Source organism: Cervus elaphus, chromosome 21 (assembly GCF_910594005.1).
Source record: "Cervus elaphus chromosome 21, mCerEla1.1, whole genome shotgun sequence".
NCBI classification, from domain to species: Eukaryota; Metazoa; Chordata; class Mammalia; order Artiodactyla; family Cervidae; genus Cervus; species Cervus elaphus.
This window is the reverse complement of record NC_057835.1, coordinates 73,920,021-73,942,603: the sequence shown is the minus strand read 5'-3', so window position 1 is coordinate 73,942,603 and position 22,583 is coordinate 73,920,021. Positions and strand designations below refer to the sequence as shown.

General features: G+C 38.0%; 1 protein-coding gene and 1 pseudogene across 3 annotated transcripts in view; both read left to right on the top strand.

The window, feature by feature from the left end:
- SLC26A7 (solute carrier family 26 member 7) overlaps positions 1 to 22,583 on the top strand; it is a 137,775-nt gene that overhangs the window by 84,435 nt on the left and 30,757 nt on the right. For all 3 annotated transcript variants that reach the window (XM_043879257.1, XM_043879256.1, XM_043879258.1), the window contains 3 exons: positions 7,100 to 7,206; positions 10,373 to 10,439; positions 16,002 to 16,139. In XM_043879257.1, the coding sequence (XP_043735192.1) occupies positions 7,100 to 7,206; positions 10,373 to 10,439; positions 16,002 to 16,139 (312 nt within the window). The remainder of the gene's footprint in view (positions 1 to 7,099; positions 7,207 to 10,372; positions 10,440 to 16,001; positions 16,140 to 22,583) is intronic.
- On the top strand, positions 11,583 to 14,044 carry LOC122679643 (annotated as a pseudogene).

Sequence of the window (22,583 nt, the reverse complement as noted above, 5' to 3'; positions counted from 1 at the left end):
TCAGACACTGATATCTGTGCAGTGTGCAGACACAGACACATTAACTGTTACGTGAGGCATGATACAACATAACAGAAGCAAAAGTAAGAACTTGGCACTGGAGAAAAGTAGAAGCTGAAACATTTAGTTTGGACTGGGTTAATACAGTAGAGTTACAGCAGAGCTGAAATGTGGACTGAGACTTGAAGGAATAGTGTTTTTTGGGCAGTCGAAGAGGCCAAAACTAACCAGGCTGATGAAGGAACAAGACTTTTTTAAGGTGATATATATGAAGTGGCACATGGAAATAGAAAAACTGAGAAGATGCAAAGTTATTTAACAAGCCATTGATAATCACATGATAAAGGTATTGATAAGAAACTCATTAATCACATAAGGGGGAGGACATTATCATAATGGAAGGGGAGAGATCTCTAGGAAGTGTCAGAGGATGAGATGGCATCACTAACTCAAACTAACATTAGTTTGAGTAAACTCAGGGAGATAGTGAAGGACAGGGAAGCTTGGCGTGCTGTCATCCAAGGGGTCGCAGAGTTGGACATGACTTAGCAAATGAAAAACTATATATATGTATACATATATATATATATTTATGCAATGAAATATCATTCAGCTATAAAAATGAACAAAAATGGGTCATCTGTAGAGATATGGATTGACCTAGAGACTGCCATAAGGAGTGAAATATGCAGAAAGAGAAAAGCAAATATCATAGAATGATGTATGTATGTAGAATGTAGAAAAATGGTGCAGATCAACCTATCTTCAGGGCAGGAACAGAGATGCAGATGCAGAGGCTGGACATGTGGACGATGGTGCAGGCGGTGGGGTAAGATGGATTGTGAGGCTGACATATATGCCCTACTGTGTGTGAGGCCAGTGGGAACCGCTGCGTAGTGCAGGGTGCTCAGCTCAGGGCACTGTGGTGATCTAGATGGGTGGGATGGAGATCCAAGAGGGTGGGGATGTATGTAAAAGTTCAGTTCAGCTCAGTTCAGTCTCTCAGTCCTGTCCGACTCTTTGCGACCCCATGGACTGCAGCACGCCAGGCCTCCCTGTCCATCATCAACTCCCAGAGCTTACTCAAGCTCATATCCATTGAGTCAGCGATGCCATCCAACCATCTCATCCTCAGTCGCCCCCTTCTCCTTTCACCTACAATCTTTCCCAGCATCAGGGTCTTTTCCAATGAGTCAGTTCTTCCTATCAGGTGGCCAAAGTATTGGAGTTTCAGCTTCAGCATCAGTCCTTCCAAATGAGTATTCAGGACTGATCTCCTTTAGGATGGACTGGTTGGATCTCCTTGTTGCCCAAGGGACTCTCAAGAGTCTTGTCCAACACCACAGTTCAAAAGCATCAATGCTTCGTGCTCAGCTTTCTTTATAGGCCAACTCTCACATCCATACATGACCACTGGAAAAACCATAGCCTTGACCAGACAGGCCTTTGTTGGCAAAGTGATGTATACTCACAGGCTGATTCACTTTGTGGTGCAGCAGAAACACACACCATTGTAAACCAACTGTGCCCTAATAAGTAAACTAGAGAGCCTTACGCATCATTAGTAGTAAGCTACCTTAGTTCTTTTAATAGCAGTCCTAGAAAAGAGAATGCTATTGAAAATGACCAAAACTATTCACAGTTTTATTTGCAATATTATTACATTAAATGAGAAAATAGTGGAAAATTATGGCATGCTTTTGAACCAAACACATAAACCAACAATTTACAGATTTTAAATAAAGTCTTTGTGAGGATTGAATTAGCGGTTGGCAACATCTCTATATAAAAGACTGAAATTTGTCACTTTGCCTTTCCATTAACCTCTGCCACAGGGAGTCTGATGGAGTGTGGATTTGTTTCTGTTTTTCTGGACTTTGTGTGTGTGTTTATGTGAACATATATTTTTATTTCTCTCAGGTAATTACCCAGTAGTGAAACAGGTTGGTTATGTGGTATGTGTGTGTGTGTATATATATATATATATATATCTATATATGCCTCCCTGTAGCTCAAATAGTAAAGAATCTGCCTACGATGCAGGAGACCAGCGTTTGATCCCTGGGTCTGGAAGATACCCTGGAGAAGGCAGTGGCAAGCCACTCCAGCTTTCTTGCCTGGAGAATCCCATGGACATAGAAGCCTGGCAGGCTACAGTCCATGGAGTCCCAAAGAGTTGGACACAACTGAGTGACTAACACACACACACACACACACACACACACACATATATAATTTAATTTATAAAAATATATATAATTTATTTTTAGTTGGAGGATAATTGCTTTAGAATGCTGTGTTGCTTTCTGCCATACAACAATGTGAATCAGCTATAAGGATACATATGTCCCCTCTTTATTGAATCTTCTTCCCACTCTCCAACCCATCCCACCGCCCCTGGTTGTCAGAGGGCACAAGTTTGAACTTCCTGTGTTATCCAGAAACTTCCCACTAGATACCTACCTTGCATATATTAATGTATATCTGGGTCTTGTAGTGTTTTTATTCCTAGTTTGTAAAGAAATCTTCATAATGTCTCCATAGGGGCCCTATCAATTTACTTTCCCACTAACAATGAAAGAAGTTTGCCTTTTTTCCACATCCTCTCCAACATTTATTTTTTGTAGATTTTTTTATGATGGCATTTCTGACTAGTGTAAGGTAATACCCCATTATACTTTTGATTTGCATTTCTCTAATAATGAGCGATATTGAGCATTTTTTTTCCCTGTGTTTGCTGGCCAGCTGTATATCTTTTTCAGAGAAATGTCTGTTTAGGTCTTCTGCCCATTTTTAGATTGGATTGTTTGTTTTTCTGATATTGAGCAAGCTGCATGAGCTTGCTTATATGTTTTGGAGATTAATCCTTTGTCAGCTATTTCATTTCCAACTATTTTCTCCCATTCTGAGGATTGTCTTTTCATCTTGTTTATGATCTCCTTTGCTGTGCAAAGGCTTTTAAGTTAAATTAGTCCCATTTGTTTATGCTTATTTTTGTTTTCATTACTTTAGGAAGTGGCTCAAAGAGGACCTTGCTATGATTTATGTTGAAGAGTGTTCTGCCTATGTTTTCCTCTAAGAGTTGTATAGACTTTTGGTCTTACATCTAGGTCTTTAATGCATTTTGAGTTTATTTTTGTGTACGGTATTAGGAAGTGTTCCAATTTCATTTTTTTACATGTACGTACACTTGTCCAGCATTCCCAGCATGGCTTCTGGAAGAGGCTGTCGTTTCTCCATCGGCCTGTGTTTCTGTTTTTGTGTCAGGATCATGCTCTTTTGTTCATTCATTTTTTCTGACAATGCAAGGGACTTTATTAGGAAGGGATGCCTGAGTGGAGAGCAGTAGGGTAAAGGAATCCAGGGGAACTGCTCGGCCACGTGGCTCACAGTCTTAGGTCTTATGGTGATAGTATTACTTTCCAGGATCTCTTTGGTCAATCATTCTGACTCCTTCCTGGTGTTTCCTGGTGGCACGTGCATTGCTCAGCCAAGATGTATGCCAGAAAGAAGGATCCTGAGAGGTAGTCGGACATGTGAGTACCATATTGTCTTGATCACTGTAGCTGTAGAGTGCAGTCTAATGTCAGGAAAATTGATTCCTCCAGCTCCATTGTTCTTCCTCAGGATTGCTCTGGCTATTTGGAGTCTTTTATGTTTCCATAGACATTGCAAATTTTATTGTTCTAGTGCTGTGAGATATGTCAATGTTAATTTGATAGAGTTTGCACTGAATCTGAATTACTTTGGTTAGTATAGTCATTTTCACAATATTTATTCTCCCAGTCTAAGAACATGGTATATCTCTCCATCTGTTTGTGTCATCTCTGATTTTTTTCACCAGTGTCTTAATTTTCTGCATATAGATCTTTTGTCTCCTTGGTATATTCCTTGGTCTTTTATTTCATTTTATGTGTTGCAATAGTGAATGGAATTAATTCCTTAATTTTTCTTTCTGATTTATCATTGTTCATATATAAGAATGCAAGGTATTTCTGTGTATTGATTCTGTATCCTGTGACTTTATTAAATTCATTGATAACCTCTAGTAATTTTCTGGTAGTGTCTTTAGGATTTACTATGTATAGTACCATATCATCTGTAAACAGTGAGAATTTTACTTCTTTTTTCATCTAGATTCCTTTTATTTCTTTTTCTTCTCTGATTGCCATGGCTAGGACTTCCAAAGCTATATTGAAAAATAATGGTGACAGTGGGCATTCTTGACTTGTTCCTGATCTTAGAGAAAATGCTTTCAGCTTTTCACCATTGAGAATAATATTTGCTGTGGGTTTCTCATATATGGCCTTTATTAGGTTGACATAGATTCTGTCTATGCCTATATTCTGAAGAATTGTTATCACAAATGGGTGCTGAATATTGTAAAAAGCTTCTTCTGCATCTATAGAGAATATCATATGATTTTTATCTTTCATTTGTTAATATAATATGTAACATTGGTTGATTTGCATATATTGAAGTATTTGTAGGATTAAACTCTAATTAATCATGGTGCATGATGTTTTAATGTGTTGTTGGATTCTGTTTGCTGGAATTTTGTTCAGAAATTTTTCATCTATGTTTACCTTTGATATTGACCTGTAATTTTCCTTTTTTGTGATGTCTTTTCCAGTTTTGGCATCAGGGTAATGGTGGCCTTCTAGAATGAGTTCATTAGTGTCCCTTCCTCAGCAATTTTTTGGGAAGAATTTAAGGAGCAACAGCATTAACTCTTCTCTAAACATTTGATAGAATTCACCTGTGAAGCCATGTAGCCCTGGGTTTTGTTTTTGGGAGATTTCTTTTTTATCACAATTTCAATTTACATGCTTGAGAGTGATCTGTTTGTATTTCTGGTTATTCCTTGTTCAGTCTTAGAGGTTGTAATTTTCTAAGAATTTGTCCATTTTTTCCTAGGTTGTACATTTTATTGGCATATAGTTGCTCGTGGTAGTCTCTTATGATCCTTTGTATTTCTGCATTGTCTGTTGCAATCTCTCATTTTTCATTTCTAATTTTGTTCATTTGAGTCTTCCTTCTTTTTATCTTGATGAGTCTGTCTAATGGTTTATGAATTTTGTTTTTCTTCTCAAAGAACGAGTTTTTAGTTTTATTGATCTTTGGCATTTTTCTTTCATTTCTTTTTTATTTATTTCTTTTCTCATCTTATGATTTATTTACTTCTACTTACTTGCTGTGTTTTTTGTTTGTTTTTTGTTCTTTTCCCAGTTGCATTATGTTGTCTATTTGATATTTTTTCCTATTTCTTGAGATAGGATTGCGTTGCTATATACTTCCCTCTTAGAACTTCCCAATAGGTTTTTTGGGTCATTGTGTTTTCAGTGTCATTTGTCTAAAGGTATTTAAGAAATCTTTTTAGTAACCTATTGGCTATTAAGAAGTATATTGTTTAAATCTCCATGTGTTTGTGCTTTTTTACAGTTTCTTTCCTATTATTAATATCAACTGTTATAGCATTGTGGTCAGAGAAGATACCTGTTACAATTTCAATTTTCTTAGATTTAGTAAAGCTTGATTTGTGACCCAAGATGTGACCTATCCTGAGAATGTTCCATGTGCACTTGAAGAGAAAGTGTATTCCAGTGCATTGGCTGGAATGCTCTGAAGATATCCATTAGGTTCATCTGATCTAATGTGTAATTTGAAGCTTGTGTTTCCTTATTAATTTTCTGCCTGGAAGACCTGTCAATTGGTGTAAAAGTCCCCTACTATTATTGTGTTGCTCTTGATTTCCCTTTTAAGTCTGTTAATGTTTGCCTTATGTGTTGAGGTGCTCCTATGTTGGGTGCATGACTATTTACAATGTTCTGTTTTCTTCTTGGATTGATAGCTTGATTATTATGTATCATCCTTCTTTACCTCTTGTAATGTTTTTTATTTTAAGGTCTAGTTGTCTGATATGTGAATTGCTTATAAGGTCTATTTGTCTGATATGCAAATTGCTACCCTGGGTTTCTTTTGATTTCCATTTGCCTGAAATACAATTTTCTATCCTCTCACTTTCAATCTGTATGTGCCCCTAGGTCTGAAGTGGGTTTCTTTTAGAGAGCATATATAAGGGTCTTATTTCTGTATCCGTTCAGCTAGTCTATGTCTTTTGGTTGAAGCATTTAACCCATTTACACTTAAAGTACTTATTGGTGTATAAGTTTCTTTGGGCATTTCCTTAATTTTTCTGAGTTTATTTTTGTAGGTCTTTTCCTTCTCTTGGGTTTCCTGCCGTTAGAAGTCCCTTTAGCATTTGTTGTATAGCTGATTTGGTGGTGCTGAATTGACTTTTGCTTGTCTGTAAAGCTTTAGGTTTCTGCCTCAAATCTGAATGTGATCCTTGCTGGGTAGAGTAATCTTGATTGTAAGTTTTTTCCTTTCATAACGTTAGGTATACTTGCCACTCCCTTCTGGCCTGCAGAGTTTCTGCTGAGAGATCAGCTATTAACCTTATATAGTTTCTCTTTATTTTACCTGTTGCTTTTCCCCTTCTTGCTTTTACTATTGTTTTCTTTGGGTGTAATTTTTGTTAGCTTGATTAATAAGTGTCTCGATGTGTTTCTCCTTGAGTTTGTCTTATATGAAACTCTCTGTGCTTCTTAAACTTGTTTGGCCATTTCCTTTCCCATGTTAGAGAAGTTTTCAACTATAATTGCTACAGAATTTTTTCTCAGGCCCTTTCTTTCTCTCTTCTTCCTCTTTTGTTGTTCAGTCACTAAGTTGTATCCAACTCTTTGTGACCCCATGGACTTCTGCACGCCAGGGTACGCTGTCCTCCTGTTTTGTGTGGATCTATAATCCTTTCCAGTGGTCAGGGACTCCTGCCAGTCCTCAGCTGGTGCTCTGTGGGACCTCCATCTGCAGATGTATTCCTGATGCATTGTGGAGAGAGATGTACTCCACATCCACCTAGTCCTCTGCCATCTTGTCACCTTCCCTGGGCTTGTGTCTACTACTCCTTAAATGATGTATTCTTGCTGAGAGATTTCATCACAGGGATGTTGTAGAGCAAGACTGTGAGGACTTAGCAATCAGGAGGAAGATGAGCATACGAAAGGACCCATACACTCTGTCTCCTGTTCTCTTCCAGGGCATATGGGTCAGTACATACTTATTCACAGTATGTTTTGCTGCCAACGTTGGGCTGCTGTTTGGTGTTGTGTGTACCGTAGCTATCGTGATCGGTCGCTTCCCAAGGTAAGATATTATTTAAATGCTGTTTATTCTGACACAGCAGCAAAATAAATGGTGTTGGCAGTTACTTTTATTTCTGTGGAATAGATGGTATTATAATCTCATGCTTTTAGATTTAAAGCTAGAAACAAAAGTTTTTATCTACATGTGAAATATAACAATGTTAGTCTTAATGGAGAAGAAATGGCCTTAAAGGAGGAGAAATATTTTGTTATAGCTATAAAATAGAATATATAAAAACTATTAAAGTGAATTAATTAGCCTCATAGCCATATACTGCATTATAGAGTTACTTTTTTTTTTTTAATTAAGGGAATGGATATAGTGTCTAATGAGACCCAAACAATATAGCAGTGTAATCATTTGAAAAGTTAAATAGCCTCAATACATTTAATTTTTCTGAAGTTGTATTAATTTAGCTACTTTTTCCAGATAACTTATTAAAAAGTGCATTGTTTTTGTTTTTTACTAAACATCTGTAAAGCATTCCATATTTTGATTATTTTTTTGTTTGCTCAGTGTTCACCATCTGATAAAGCTTCTACTCATATCTTATCCTTCTTTTGAAATTATTTGTGAAATACTGTAGTCTTAAAAATTAAGTTTTATCTCTATAGATTCAATTGTTATAGAGTCTATCAGTGCAGTTCAGTTGCTGAGTGACGTCTCATTCTTTGCGGCCCCATGGACTGCAGCACGCCAGGCCTCCCTGTCCATCACCATCTCCCGGAGCTTGCTCAAACTCATGTCCACTGAGTCAGTGATGACATCCAATCATCTCATCCTCTATCATCCCCTTCTTTTCTTCCTTCAATCTTTCCCAGCATCAGGGTCTTTTCCAATGAGTCAGTTCTTTGCATCAGGTGGCTAAAGTATTGGAGTTTCAGCTTCAGCATCAGTCCTTCCAATGAATATTCAGTGTTGATTTCCTTTAGGATGAACTGGCTGGATCTCCTTGCAGTCCAAGGGACTCTCAAGAGTTTTTTCCAACATCACAGTTCAAAAGCATCAATTCTTCAGCGCTCAGCTTTCTTTATGGTCCAACTCTCACATCTACACATGACTACTGAAAAACCATAGCTTTGACTAGATGGACCTTTGTTAGCAAAGTAATGTCTCTGCTTTTTAATATGCTGTCTAGGTTGGTCATAGCTTTTCTTCCAAGGAATAAGCATCTTTTAATTTCATGGCTGCAGTCACCATCTACAGTGATTTTGGAGCCCATGAAAAGAAAGTCTGTCATGGTTTCCATTGTTTTCCCATCTATTTGCCATGGAGTGATGGGACCATGATCTTAGTTTTTTGAATGTTGAGTTTTTTTTTGAATATTGAGTTTTAAGCCAATTTTTTCACTCTCCTCTTTCACTTTCATCAAGAGGCTCTTTAGTTTTTCTTCACTTTCTGTTATAAGGGTGGTGTCATCTGCATATCTGAGGTTATTGATATTTCTTCCAGCAATCTTGATTCCAGCTTTTGCTTCATCCAGCCCGGCATTTCGCATGACGTAGTGTGCATATAAGTTAAAAAGGCAGGGTGACAATATGCAGCCTTGGTGTACTTCTTTCCCAGTTTGGAGCCAGTCCGTTTTTCCATGTCCAGTTCTGACCGTTGCTTCTTGACCTGCATACAAGACGGTCGGGTCATGGTGGAGAGTTCTGATAGAATGTGGTCCACTGGAGAAGAGAATGGCAAACCACTTCCATATTCTGGCCTTGAGAACCCCATGAACAGTATGAAAAGGCAAAAAGATATGACAGTGAAAGATGAACTCCCCAGGTCAGTAGGTGCCTAATATGCTACTGGAGAAGTGTGGGGAAATAACGCCAAAAAGAATGAAGAGATGAAGCCAGAGTGAAAACAATGCCCAGTTGTGGATGTGACTGGTGATGGAAGCAAAGTCTGATGCTGTAAAGAGCAACATTGCATAGGTACCTGGAATGTTAGATCCATGAATCAAGGTAAAATGAAAGTGGTCAAACAGGAGATGGCAAGAGTGAACATTGAGATTTTAGGAATCAGTGAACTATAATGGACTGAAATGGGTGAATTTAATTCAGATGACCATTATATCCACTACTGTGGGCAAGAATCCCTTAGAAGAAATGGAGTAGCCCTCATAGTCAACAAAAAAGTCTGAAATGCAGTACTTGGGTGCAGTCTCAAAAATTACAGAATGTTCTCTGTTTCCAAGGCAAACCATTCAATATCATAGTAATCTAAGTCTATGCCCCAACCACCAATGCCGAAGAAGCTGAAGTTGAACAGTTCTGTGAAGACATACAAGACCTAACACCAGAAAAGATGTCCTTTCATCATAGGGGACTAGAATGCAAAAGTAGGAAGTCAAGAGATACCTGGAGTAACAGGCAGGTTTGGCTTTGGAGTATGAAATGAAGCAGGGCAAAGGCTAACAGTTTTGCCAAGAGAACGCATTGGTCATAGCAAATACCCTCTTCTAACAACACAAGAGATGATTCTACACATGGATATCACTTGATGGGCAATGCCAAAATCAGATTGATTATATTCTTTGCAGCCGAAGATGGAGAAGCTCTATACAGCCAGCAAAAATAAGAGTGGGAGCTGACTGTGGCTCAGATCATGAACTCCTTATAGAGTCTCTCTCTCTCTCTCTCTCTTTCTCTCTCTCTCTCTCTCTCTCTCTCTCTCTCTCTCTCTATATATATATATATATATATATATATATATATATATATATATCAGATAGAGATAGGATCAGATAACAATGAATATATATATATATATATATCTTGCTATTGATTATATTGATCTTGCTATTGATTTCCTCTTTACTTCCTGTATTTTACATAAGATTTCTGACAAAACATATACTTTCTAGCCTTTTCCCTTATTGCTCACTCTTTTTTGTCAATTCACCTCCTACACCTTGAAGATATGATAGCTGGGAGTTCAGGTGAGATAAATTACATTTTAAAAATCTCAGTTTAGATGTCTGTGCTGTTACTTTATTTCTGAGGGTCCCAGAGAGATACACATTTACCAGTGTCTTATGAACAGTTGGGATGTAGTGTGGAAACCACTCTAGATACTTTCTAATTGTTATAATGAAGTGACTCATCCTTTTTACTTCTTCATGGTTAATGTAGTAACTTGCAAATTATATATTTTATATATGCTTTCATTCTAGAGCAAAGACTCTGAGTACAAAAAATATGAAAGAAATGGAATTTAAAATGAAGACAGAAATGGATGATGTAAGTTTAGTTTCCTTTTCCTTTGTGTAATTAATAATTTTTGTAGGTCAGATAGTTTCAAGATATAAGAAGCAGATAAATTACTAATTTTAAAATGATAATTCTATTTTTGATTAGTTTGAACTTTTAATAGTATATGTGACCACTATATACATGGCAATCAACATGCAACAAATCAATAGAACAACAACAGAAATTTTGTATCAGCATTCAAATAATAGAATAACATGGTACATAAAAATACAGTTCACAGCAGAATCATTGTCCAGATTACTTCAAGTATTTGGAAACCTCTTTTCCGTCTGACATGTCTGTTAGTTTGTGTGTGTGTCACTTAGTCGTGTCTGACTCTTTGCGACCTCATGAGCTGTAGCCCACCAGACTCTTCTGTCTGTGGAATTCTCCGAGGATACTGGAGTGGTTTGAAATTTCCTTCTCCAGGTGATTTTCCTGACCCAGGGGTCTCCTGCATTGCACGCAGATTCTTTACCATCTGAGCTATTAGTTTATATTGACATATAACAGTCAAACTAAACTAATAGTCTATTCCAAATTAAATGATGGAGGAAGATAGGGAAAAGGGAAGGGAATAAAGAAAAGTAGGATCATGGTATTTGTTAACACAGTCAATGAATCTTATCAGCAGGGCCTAATTAACGACTCTAGGCTTGGTTTCTTGCACAGTGGACACCTTTTAAGGAAGTAACTTATTAAATTATCTCACCCCCAGGTGGCGCTAGTGGTAAAGAACTTGCCTGCCCAGGCAGGAGACGTAAGAGACGCAGGTTCGATCCCTGGGTCTGAGATTCCCTGGAGGCGGGCATGGTAACCCACTCCAGTATTCTTCCCTGAGGAATCCCATGGACAGAGGAGCCTGGCCGGCTACAGTCCATAGGGTTGCACAGGGTCAGACACGACTGAAGAGGCTTAGCAGGCACGCATGCAATCCATGTTTAGGCAGGCCAATTGTGTTTGATTACTAGCTTCTTGTTCTGAAGGACGATACAAGTTTAAGGTGAAGAAAGAAAATGTTGACTGAAATTCTTGTCAATTAAAGAAATTGGCCTTACTTTGAAACTGCTTTGTGATGCTTGACTAACCTTTTTTATCTTTATTTTTCATTTTTACTTGTTTTAATACCTAATGATTGTCCTCAGAACAGAGAGAACTTACCTCCTACCAGAAGGATCAGTGTCAGGGTATTTCTGAGTAGACTGGAAGTAAAAAGTAAGCAACAGGAGCCCTTCCCTGATACCCAGGGAAATGGCTTGTGTTTTTAATATGTATGGAAAGATTTGCTTCATGGAAAGCTATCAGAGTTCAAAGACTTTGAAGGTGTCCCAGACTCAAGTTTTCCACCAATGTTACCTTTCTTTCTTTCCTGTCCCTTTCTTTTCTTCCTTTAAATTTTTCAGGTGCCAAGTCCCAGACTCAGGCCTCTGTGTATCCACCCCACTCATGCAGCTGTGTACCACAGTCTTGACGTTCTTAGCTTTGAAGCAGAATTCAAATTTAACTATTTTTCAGTTTAAAGATCACTCATTATAAACTGTACCTAATCCATACCTTCTCCTCAGGCTAAATGTGTGAGAAAATGAATAAGGGGCTTTGCAGGAAGATGAAAGTGCCACAGTCTCTCCATGTCTTGCCCTTGATTTGTTCCAGTCTAGTTACCTACCCAAATAATAACTGTACCACAGGAAATCTTAATTTTATTAGAATATTGCACCTCACTGGTTATTTAATGTGTTATATCAAAACTAAGAGGGAAAACACTAAGAGAAAGATTTGAATATGAACTGTTCGGTAGAGTTTTAAGCTAATGTCAAGTGTAGCGGAGATCTGTCCCTTCTCTCTCCCTCTCCGTCTTCATATGAAACAGTTTGGAAGGTCTCTTTCTACTCAGGGACTTCAACTCTATTGAGAATTTCTTTTCTGGCCCAACTCCATTCCTTAATAAATGCCTATCTTTAAAAAGCACACTAACTTAAAACATACTGGCCCAATCATATGGTGAGATTAATGAGACAATCTAAGATGCGGGGGATTTGTCATAACTAAACACGACAGGCCACGTGTTTTATTTTGTCTTTTAAGAGATTTCCTCTTTATTAAAAGTTCCTTTGGTAACATAAAGGTTTTTATTTTCTTGAATTGTTTAGTTGTGGCAAATGTCCTCACTTTCTAGAGCTTGAACAGTTGTGTAGCTATAGAAACTTTCTGAGATTATCCGGTTTAAAACGTCCCTGCTTTAGCTCTCACGATCCCAGTAGGGGAAGGAGGAGGAGGCAACGAGCAGAGTCGCTGGGGGTGACGGGGGCGGCTGTGGTTTCTGCGGCTGCTGCAGCGCCGTCTCTGTGCTGCTGGGATGGGGAAGGACGTGAGGATCCCAGGTGGGGCCAGCGGCCATGGGAAGGCGATGACAGCATCATCTGATGGCTGCTGCAAGGGAGAGGGTCCAAGTCTGGCAAGAATGTTCAGCTACAGGGACAGGAAATCGGAGGACTGTTGTTATTACAGGCCTGAGAGAGCTTTCTCAGTCAGCCTATCCTACTAGGACTGGAAGCACCATTCAAAATACACGGTGATATCCATGGGCAATCCTGTATGATTTGCTGTGACTTTCTGAGTACAGTGGTTTCCCTCCAGAAGCAATTACTTGTTTCCTGGGGTCTATGTGAACAAGGGAAAGCAGTCATTGGACACTCTGCCTCTTACTGGCTTACAAAATCAAATATCTCTTGATTGTTTTGTTCTCAGAGGAAACCACGAATGTGACAGTATCAGTAGAATTTAGGGATTTTATCATGAATCAAAAGAAGATATATCATTAAAGTATGGAAAACTTTCGCAGACTACTTTAACTGTTTATGGATAGCAGTCATCCTGGATGAGAAAATATTCTGCTGTCATGGAGGATTGTCACCAGATCTCCAGTCTGTGGAGCGGATTTGGTGAATTATGCAGCCAATCAGTGACCCAGATCAAGATTGTCTTGGTGACCTTTTGTGGTCTGACCCTGATAAGGAGGTTTTTGGCTGGAGTTTGAAAATGACAGAGGGTCATGCTTTGCACTTGGTGCAGAAGTGGTTGCAGAGTTCTCCATAAGCATGATTTGGATCTTACATGTAGAGCCCGTCGGGTGGTTGAAGATGGATAGACGTTTTTGCAGAGAGACAGTTGGTCACTCTGTTTTCTGCATCCAGTTATTGTGGCGAGCTTGGCAAAGCAGGTGCCCTGATGACTGTGGATGAGACACTAATGTGTTGTCTTCAGATTTTACAGCCTGCAGAGAAAAAGCAGTGCCGTGCGACCTGAAGTTCCTCCAAGGGCTATGATCACAAAGCAAGCAAGGAAATAGATGTCATTTTGACACTGCCTAGTTGGGACTTGTAACATATATAGCTTTTATTTTTAAAGCTGTAATGTGTATTGGCCAGCTTACTTAATGTTTGTGGGCTCCCGTTACATTTTTTACTTTATCAATAGTATTTTTGATTTTAACAGCAAATAAAAGATTCCCCACTCTCAAGGAAAGATGTTTTATTTTGTTTAGTTCACTGTTCCTTTTGCAAACAATTTTAATGATAGTGTAAAGCTGTACACCCCAGGACAGTTTATCCTGACTAAGGGGTGAGTGTACAATTGATCTTTCTTTACATTTGTTACAGCTCATGAATAATGTAAATACCCATTTTTTTTAGGATATAAAGAGAGATCTAGGGTGCTCAGTGTGTACATGTTATTGTCATAAAAGGCATACTGTTGGATACAAAACACCATGAACTTTTTGTTTGCTTGCTTCAAAGAAATTGCTCTTTTTCTTGTCTTGTCATGTACAAACTAGTTTTTAGAGTTATCAAAATTAGGAATAGCTTTCAACCTTGCCAGCCTCTCTTGTATGTATATTTAATTAAAGTACACTTTCCCCTGTGATACACTTAAAATGACAATTAAAGCCATTATTTTAAGTGTTTGTGATTCTTTCCTAAAACCAAAGTTTCTATTGAAATATAAATGGACACTCTCCTAAGTACAAGGTGACATGATTGTGTACGCCTGCCGCTTTCTTGGGGATTCAAAAATAGGTTTTTAAGTTTGAATAACAATTAATAACATAAGGCTGTTTACACTACTAATGAATAAAGTTAATAACATTTGTACTATTTTCAGTCTATTCATTAAATAATCTTTTTATAGTTAGATCAGGACTGAACCTGTCCATTCAGAAAGCTTCAAATTATAAAAACAATACTGTTCTGTATGTGTGACTGATTATGCCTTCTTTGGCCTATGTTCTTTATTCTGTGATGAAGTTGAAGCTTGTAAGTCAAAACAAAGGAACTTAACTTACAGAACTCACAGTATCTATGACTTTTTAAAACTAATATCTGTTTTAAAAAAAAGAAAGCGGTTTCAACAGATGACCAGGTACAATACCATGTGGGAAAAATGAATTCAGACTTATTTAATGATGAACTTGTTAAAAAAATTACCTACTTTAAAAAACAAGGAAGCTAAGAGAGGTTAAATGAATTATCCAAATTCACAGTATCTATTATTTTCCAATCTTTCTATCTCCGTCTGTATGTGTCTGAAGCAGTACTGCTTTATTTAGTTGGTGAGGAATTAACATTTCATAGAGCTTCCATTTCTCTCAGCTTCTAAGATAGACCCCTGCTCCAAAGGTCATGGTGCTGTGCTGCGCTTAGTCACTCATCACGTCCGACTCTTTGTGACCCCATGGGCTGTAGCCTGCCAGGTTCCTCTGTCCATGGCGATTCTCCAGGCAAGTACACTGGAGTGGTTTGCCATGCCCGCCTTCAAAGGATCTTCCCAACCCAGGGATTGAACCCAGGTCACCCGCATTGCAAGTGGATTCTTTACCATCTGAGAAGAGGGTATTGCCAGGAAGACCTGGGCAAATGGCTGCAGCAGACAAATTCTGTATTGAAATTTCTCCTCCATTTCTTCATGTCTTGCCTACATCCTGGCAATCCAATATAATCTAGGCCTGCCCAAAGTGAAAGTACCTTCCTGATAATACCTCTTGGTTTCTTTCTCCCAGTTAGAACTATCAGTCACTTGTAAGGTGACTTCCAGGCAAAGGAAGGCTACATCATTATCAGATAAATGATTAACAGTTGACCTTTCAGGTCATATTTTCACTTTAAAAAGTACGGGATGGCTAGGCAAAGGAATTTTAAATTTCTGGATTGAGTGGAAGAGGTACTTTTAGGAGGATAAGTCTTTCTGATACTCTTTGGATAGTCTTTTGCCTCCCCAAAACTCAGTAGAAATAAGGGGTATTTTCTGAAAGGCTACAGACTTATCTAATGATTGCTAAAATTTCTTAGTAAAGAAGAAGTACATATTTTCCTTGAGAAGTATGGTAGTATATTAAGTCCTCTAACAATTTTTAATAATGAAAACATCAGCAAAGAAATTGTCAATCATGATTGAGTGACAGTTGGACTTACAGGGTTTCAATTCATTGTAGGATTTATTTCATTCAGAACTTTGAATCTGTTCATTTCTTTTTTTTTTCTCTCTCTCTAAAAGGAAACCCTGCAGCAGGTGAAAATTATCTCAATAAACAACCCGCTTGTTTTTCTGAATGCAAAGAAATTTCATACTGATATAATGAACATAATCCAAAAAGAAAATACTGGAAACCAACCACTTGATGAAATCAGAAAGGTAAGGTCAACTCTTTTGATTATATTATGCTACAGGTAATCCTATATCTTGATACCCCAAAAAGGAATCATGTAAATATAATACATTGTAAAAATGTTTAGAGGCCTCTTCCCTCAGTAAAAGCTTATATTATGTTGTAGTTTTTATCTAGTTTGTAGTTAGCTTTTAGGTAATTGCTCTTGTTCACTCGTTTGTTCATTCACTCATTAATTCATCATTATCTAAAGGACATGTGTGTTGCGCTGTTCTGTGCTTAGTCACTTAGTTGTGTCCAACTCTTTGCGACCCCAGGCTCTTCTGTCCATGGAATTCTCTAGGCAAGAATACTGGTGTGGGTTGCCATGCCCTCCTCCAGGGGATCTTCCCAACCCAGGGATCGAACCCACGTCTCCCACATTTCAGGCAGATTCTTTACCAGCTGAGCTATCAGGGAAGCCTGTGTTCTAGGTGCTATAACCCTGGGAGGAATATATATGACAATTTACTTAAAGCATATTTTTACCCAATGAAAGAAGAGTTAGGTCTACCTCTAAAAGAGAATATAGTAGATGACTCAAAGAGGTATAAACTGTCCACCTCATTGTGATAACATTGTCTTAAATTGCCATCATTTTTTATCTCCACAAATTATCTCAGTTAACAGGGATAGCAAATAAAATGTGCATGAGAAAGAGTTTATGCATAATCATTTGAATCCTTAAGCCCTCTGCAATGTTAAGAGCATAGACTTTGGAGCTAAGCTGCCTGGGTAAGCCACTTAGAAGCTACTAGACCTTCAGTTCAGTTCAGTTGCTCAGTCGTGTCCGACTCTTTGCGACCCCGTGGACTGCAGCACGCCAGGCTTCCCTGTCCATCACCAACTCCCAGAGTTTATTCAAACTCATCCATTGAGTCGGTGATGCCATCCCACCATCTCATCTTCTGTCGTCCCCTTCTCCTCCTGCCTTCAATCTTTCCCAGCATCAGGGTCTTTTCAAATGAGTCAGCTCTTCGCATCAGGTCGCCAAAGTATCAGACCTTAACCAAATTATTTAATCTTTTCTATTTAAGTTTTCTAATCAGTACTATCAACAATTAAATATGTTAATATATGCAAAGAAATTAGATAGTGCCTGGCCTACTTAATACTCTAAAATCTTAGCTAGTCTTACTGGTTTGATTGAGTGCAAATAATATCCTCTGAATGAAGAGTTTCTTGACTATTGTAGATCACAAAGTTCTCTTCTTTCTCTTATATCCTTGAGCATATACTATCTCTCTGTCAGTCAGATGCATAGGAGACCATGGTCCTCCCATTTCTGGTATCTCAGGAACTAATTCCACATTCCTGTCTCTGAAGCTTGACGTGTCTACCCCAGGCCTCATGCTGATCCACACTACAGAGACCCTAGATATAAGATCAGATATGAAATTTGCTGGGCACAGTTCAAAATGAAAGTGTGAAGCTCTTTGTTCAACAACTGTTAGGAATTTCAAAATGGTGACAACACAGCATTAATCCAAATGAGAGACCCTTCTAAGCTTGAGGTCTTATGTGACTGCGCAGGACTCTAGCCCACAAAACTGGATCTGCCTGTATATCTCCAGACCTTCTTTACCACTCACTGAGCTCTTTTAGATGTCACTTTCATTGGAATATTAGGAGCCACCGCCTGTGATTTTGGGTTGAAAAGAACTTGCTCTTATTCTAAAGGGGGAGGTATATACCTAATTATTCAAGTTGTAGTACTATATTAGGCCTGTTTTTAATCACAAAGTCATTCTATACCTGTATGTGAAACAGGTATGTTCTTGTAGCTGACTTTAAGCTCATAACCACCATGTATAACAGCATTATGGGAAAATCTGTCTAGAGCTTCATGTAATCTAATTAACCTACAAGAAGTTTGTGGTCTTATTTTTCCAAAATGTAAGCTTACTTCTTGAAATAATATACTAAATTGTGGGCTTTATCATTTCTAGTAGAGTACCTGACATGGGAATTCTTACAGCTAATTATTTATCAATAGTTGATAGTGTTTTCCTTATTTTCCTGCAAGATTAAGATTGCTCCAACTTGTTTTCAGAAATTACAAAATGACATGTGTTTACCTTTTAGTATATCTTAGAAACAAATCTCATTAACACAGTCTTCTGTGAGAAGTTGCCACATATATGATTTTACCTACTTGGGATTTCAGAAAATTGAGTCTAAAAATCAAACAGGCAACTAAACAGAAAATTAACAAGGAAACACAAACCTTAAATGACACAATGGACCAGCTAGACCTAATTGACATCTATAGGACATTTCACCCCAAAACAATCAACTTCACCTTTTTCTCAAGTGCACACGGAACCTTCTCCAGAATAGATCACATCCTGGGCCATAAATCTGGTCTTGGAAAATTCAAAAAAATTGAAATCATTCCAGTCATCTTTTCTGACCACAGTGCAGTAAGATTAGATCTCAATTACAGGGAAAAAATTGTTAAAAATTCAAACATATGGAGGCTAAATAACACGCTTCTGAATAACCACCAAATCATAGAAGAAATCAAAAAAGAAATCAAAATATGTATAGAAATGAATGAAAATGAAAACACAACAACCCAAAACCTATGGGACACTGTAAAAGCAGTGCTAAGGGGAAGGTTCATAGCATTACAGGCTTACATCAAGAAACAAGACAAAAGCCAAATAAATAACCTAACTCTACACCTAAAGCAATTAGAGAAGGAAGAAATGAAGAACCCCAGGGTTAGCAGAAGGAAAGAAATCTCAAAAATTAGGGCAGATATAAATGCAAAAGAAACTAAAGAGACCATAGCAAAAATCAACAAAGCTAAAAGCTGTTTTTTTTGAAAAAATAAAATTGACAAACCATTAGCAAGACTCATTAAGAAACAAAGAGAGAAGAACCAAATTAACAAAATTAGAAATGAAAATGGAGAGATCACAGCAGACAACATTGAAATACAAAGGATCATAAGAGGCTACTACCAGCAGCTCTATGCCAATAAAATGGACAACTTGGATGAAATGGACAAATTCTTAGAAAAGTATAACTTTCCAAAACTGAACCAGGAAGAAATAGAAGATCTTAACAGACCCATCACAAGCAAGGAAATCAAAACTGTAATCAAAAATCTTCCAGCAAACAAAAGCCCAGGACCAGATGGCTTCACAGCTGAATTCTACCAAAAATTTAGAGAAGAGCTAAACCTATCTTACTCAAACTCTTCCAGAAAATTGCAGATGAAGGTAAGCTTCCAAACTCATTCTATGAGGCCACCATCACCCTAATTCCAAAACCAGACAAAGATGCCACAAAAAAAGAAAACTACAGGCCAATATCACTGATGAACATAGATGCAAAAATCCTTAACAAAATTCTAGCAAACAGAATCCAACAACATATTAAAAAAATCATACACCATGACCAAGTGGGCTTTATCCCAGGAATGCAAGGATTCTTTAATATCCGCAAATCAATCAATGTAATACACCACATTAACAAATTGAAAGATAAAAACCATATGATTATCTCAATAGATGCAGAGAAAGCCTTTGACAAAATTCAACACTCATTTATGATTAAAACTCTCCAAAAAGCAGGAATAGAAGGAACATACCTCAACATAATAAAAGCTATATATGACAAACCCACAGCAAGCATCACCCTCATGGTGAAAAATTGAAAGCACTTCCCCTGAAATCAGAAACAAGACAAGGGTGCCCACTCTCACCACTACTATTCAACATAGTGTTGGAAGATTTGGCCACAGCAATCAGAGCAGAAAAAGAAGTAAAAGGAATCCAGATAGGAAAAGAAGAAGTGAAACTCTCGCTGTTTGCAGATGACATGATCCTCTACATAGAAAACCCTAAAGACTCTTCCAGAAAATTACTAGAGCTAATCAATGAATATAGTAAAGTTGCAGGATATAAATTAACACACAGAAATCCCTTGCATTCCTATATACTAACAATGAAAAAACAGAAAGAGAAATTAAGGAAACAATACCATTCACCCTTGCAACAAAAAGAATAAAATACTTAGGAGTATATCTACCTAAAGAAACAAAAGACCTATACATAGAAAACTATAAAACACTGATGAAAGAAATCAAAGAGGACACAAACAGATGGTGAAACATACCGTGTTCATGGATTGGAAGAATCAATATTGTCAAAATGGCTATTCTACCCAAAGCAATCTATAGATTCAATGCAATCCCTATCAAGCTACCAACGGTATTTTTCACAGAACTAGACCAAAGAATTTCACAATTTGTATGGAAATACAAAAAACCTTGAATAGCCAAAGTAATCTTGAGAAAGAAGAATGGAACTGGAGGAATCAACCTGCCTGACTTCAGACTCTACTACAAAGCCACAGTCATCAAGACAGTATGGTACTGGCACAAAGACAGAAATATAGATCAGTGGAATAGAATAGAAAGCCCAGAGATAAATCCACGAACCTATGGACACCTTATCTTTGACAAAGGAGGCAAGGATATACAATGGAAAAAAGACAACCTCTTTAACAAGTGGTGCTGGGAAAACTGGTCAACCACTTGTAAAAGAATGAAACTAGAAAACTTTCTAATAAACTCAAAATGGATTAAAGGTCTAAATGTAAGATCAGAAACTATAAAACTCCTAGAGGAGAACATAGGCAAAACACTCTCCGACATAAATCACAGCAAGATCCTCTATGACCCACCTCCCAGAATATTGGAAATAAAAGCAAAACTAAACAAATGGGACCTAATGAAACTTAAAAGCTTTTGCACTACAAAAGAAACTATAAGCAAGGTGAAAAGACAGCCCTCAGATTGGGAGAAAATAATAGCAAATGAAGAAACAGACAAAGGATTAATCTCAAAAATACACAAGCAACTCCTGCAGCTCAATTCCAGAAAAATAAATGACCCAATCAAAAAATGGGCCAAAGAACTAAACAGACATTTCTCCAATGAAGACATACAGATGGCTAACAAACACATGAAAAGATGCTCAACATCACTCATTATTAGAGAAATGCAAATCAAAACCACAATGAGGTACCATTACACGCCAGTCAGGATGGCTGCTATCCAAAAGTCTACAAGCAATAAATGCTGGAGAGGGTGTGGAGAAAAGGGAACCCTCTTACACTGTTGGTGGGAATGCAAACTAGTACAGCCGCTATGGAAAACAGTGTGGAGATTTCTTAAAAAACTGGAAATAGAACTGCCATATGACCCAGCAATCCCACTTCTGGGCATACACACTGAGGAAACCAGATCTGAAAGAGACACGTGCACCCCAATGTTCATCGCAGCACTGCTTATAATAGCCAGGACATGGAAGCAACCTAGATGCCCATCAGCAGATGAATGGATAAGGAAGCTGTGGTACATATACACCATGGAATATTACTCAGCCGTTAAAAAGAATTCATTTGAATCAGTTCTAATGAGATGGATGAAACTGGAGCCCATTATACAGAGTGAAGTAAGCCAGAAAGATAAAGAACATTACAGCATACTAACACATATATATGGAATTTAGAACGATGGTAACGACAACCCTATATGCAGAACAGAAAAAGAGACACAGAAGTACAGAACAGACTTTTGAACTCTGTGGGAGAAGGTGAGGGTGGGATGTTTCGAAAGAACAGCATGTATATTATCTATGGTGAAACAGATCACCAGCCCAGGTGGGATGCATGAGACAAGTGCTCGGGCCTGGTGCACTGGGAAGACCCAGAGGAATCGGGTGGAGAGGGAGGTGGGAGGGGGGATGGGGATGGGGAATAAGTGTAAATCTATGGCTGATTCATATCAATGTATGACAAAACCCCCCAAAAAATAAAAAAAAATAAAAATCAAACAGGGTTCATTGAATTTAGGTTATTAGTAGATGAAGTCACTCAAAAGGATTCTTCAACTCAACTTTATGATGGTGAGGAAGAATTTGTTGAAACTGAGTTCCACTATAATGATAATGATGCAAATATTGTATGTATATTTGTATGCTGTGAATTTTAAAGGAACTCCAAGGATTCAGATGGCAATTGGGAAGCCCTGCTCTCAGAGGAACCTGGGATAAACCTTTATTTGGAATGATTAAAAGGATAGTCTTGAGCTTGAGTGCTCTTTGGGGCATTTCGTATTATTCTTGTCAGACACTGTCAAGGATATCTACCTGTCTTAAGGACTGTGCACTTATTCCAAGTTCAGTTTTAGAGTAAGACGTCTGCATCGGTTAATCTCTATGGCAGCGTTGCCTTCCTTTATCAGTCTGCACAAAATAGTTCACAGTTGTGCCTTGAACCAGAGTACTCTGCCGGGGCCTCGATTTTCTCTTCTCTGATCTTCTCTTCTCTTCTCAGCTGCGTTTTCAGCAGCTGGTGGTGATGGAAGGACATTGAAAACACTCCAGAGCAGGAAGATTCACATCCCATTCAAA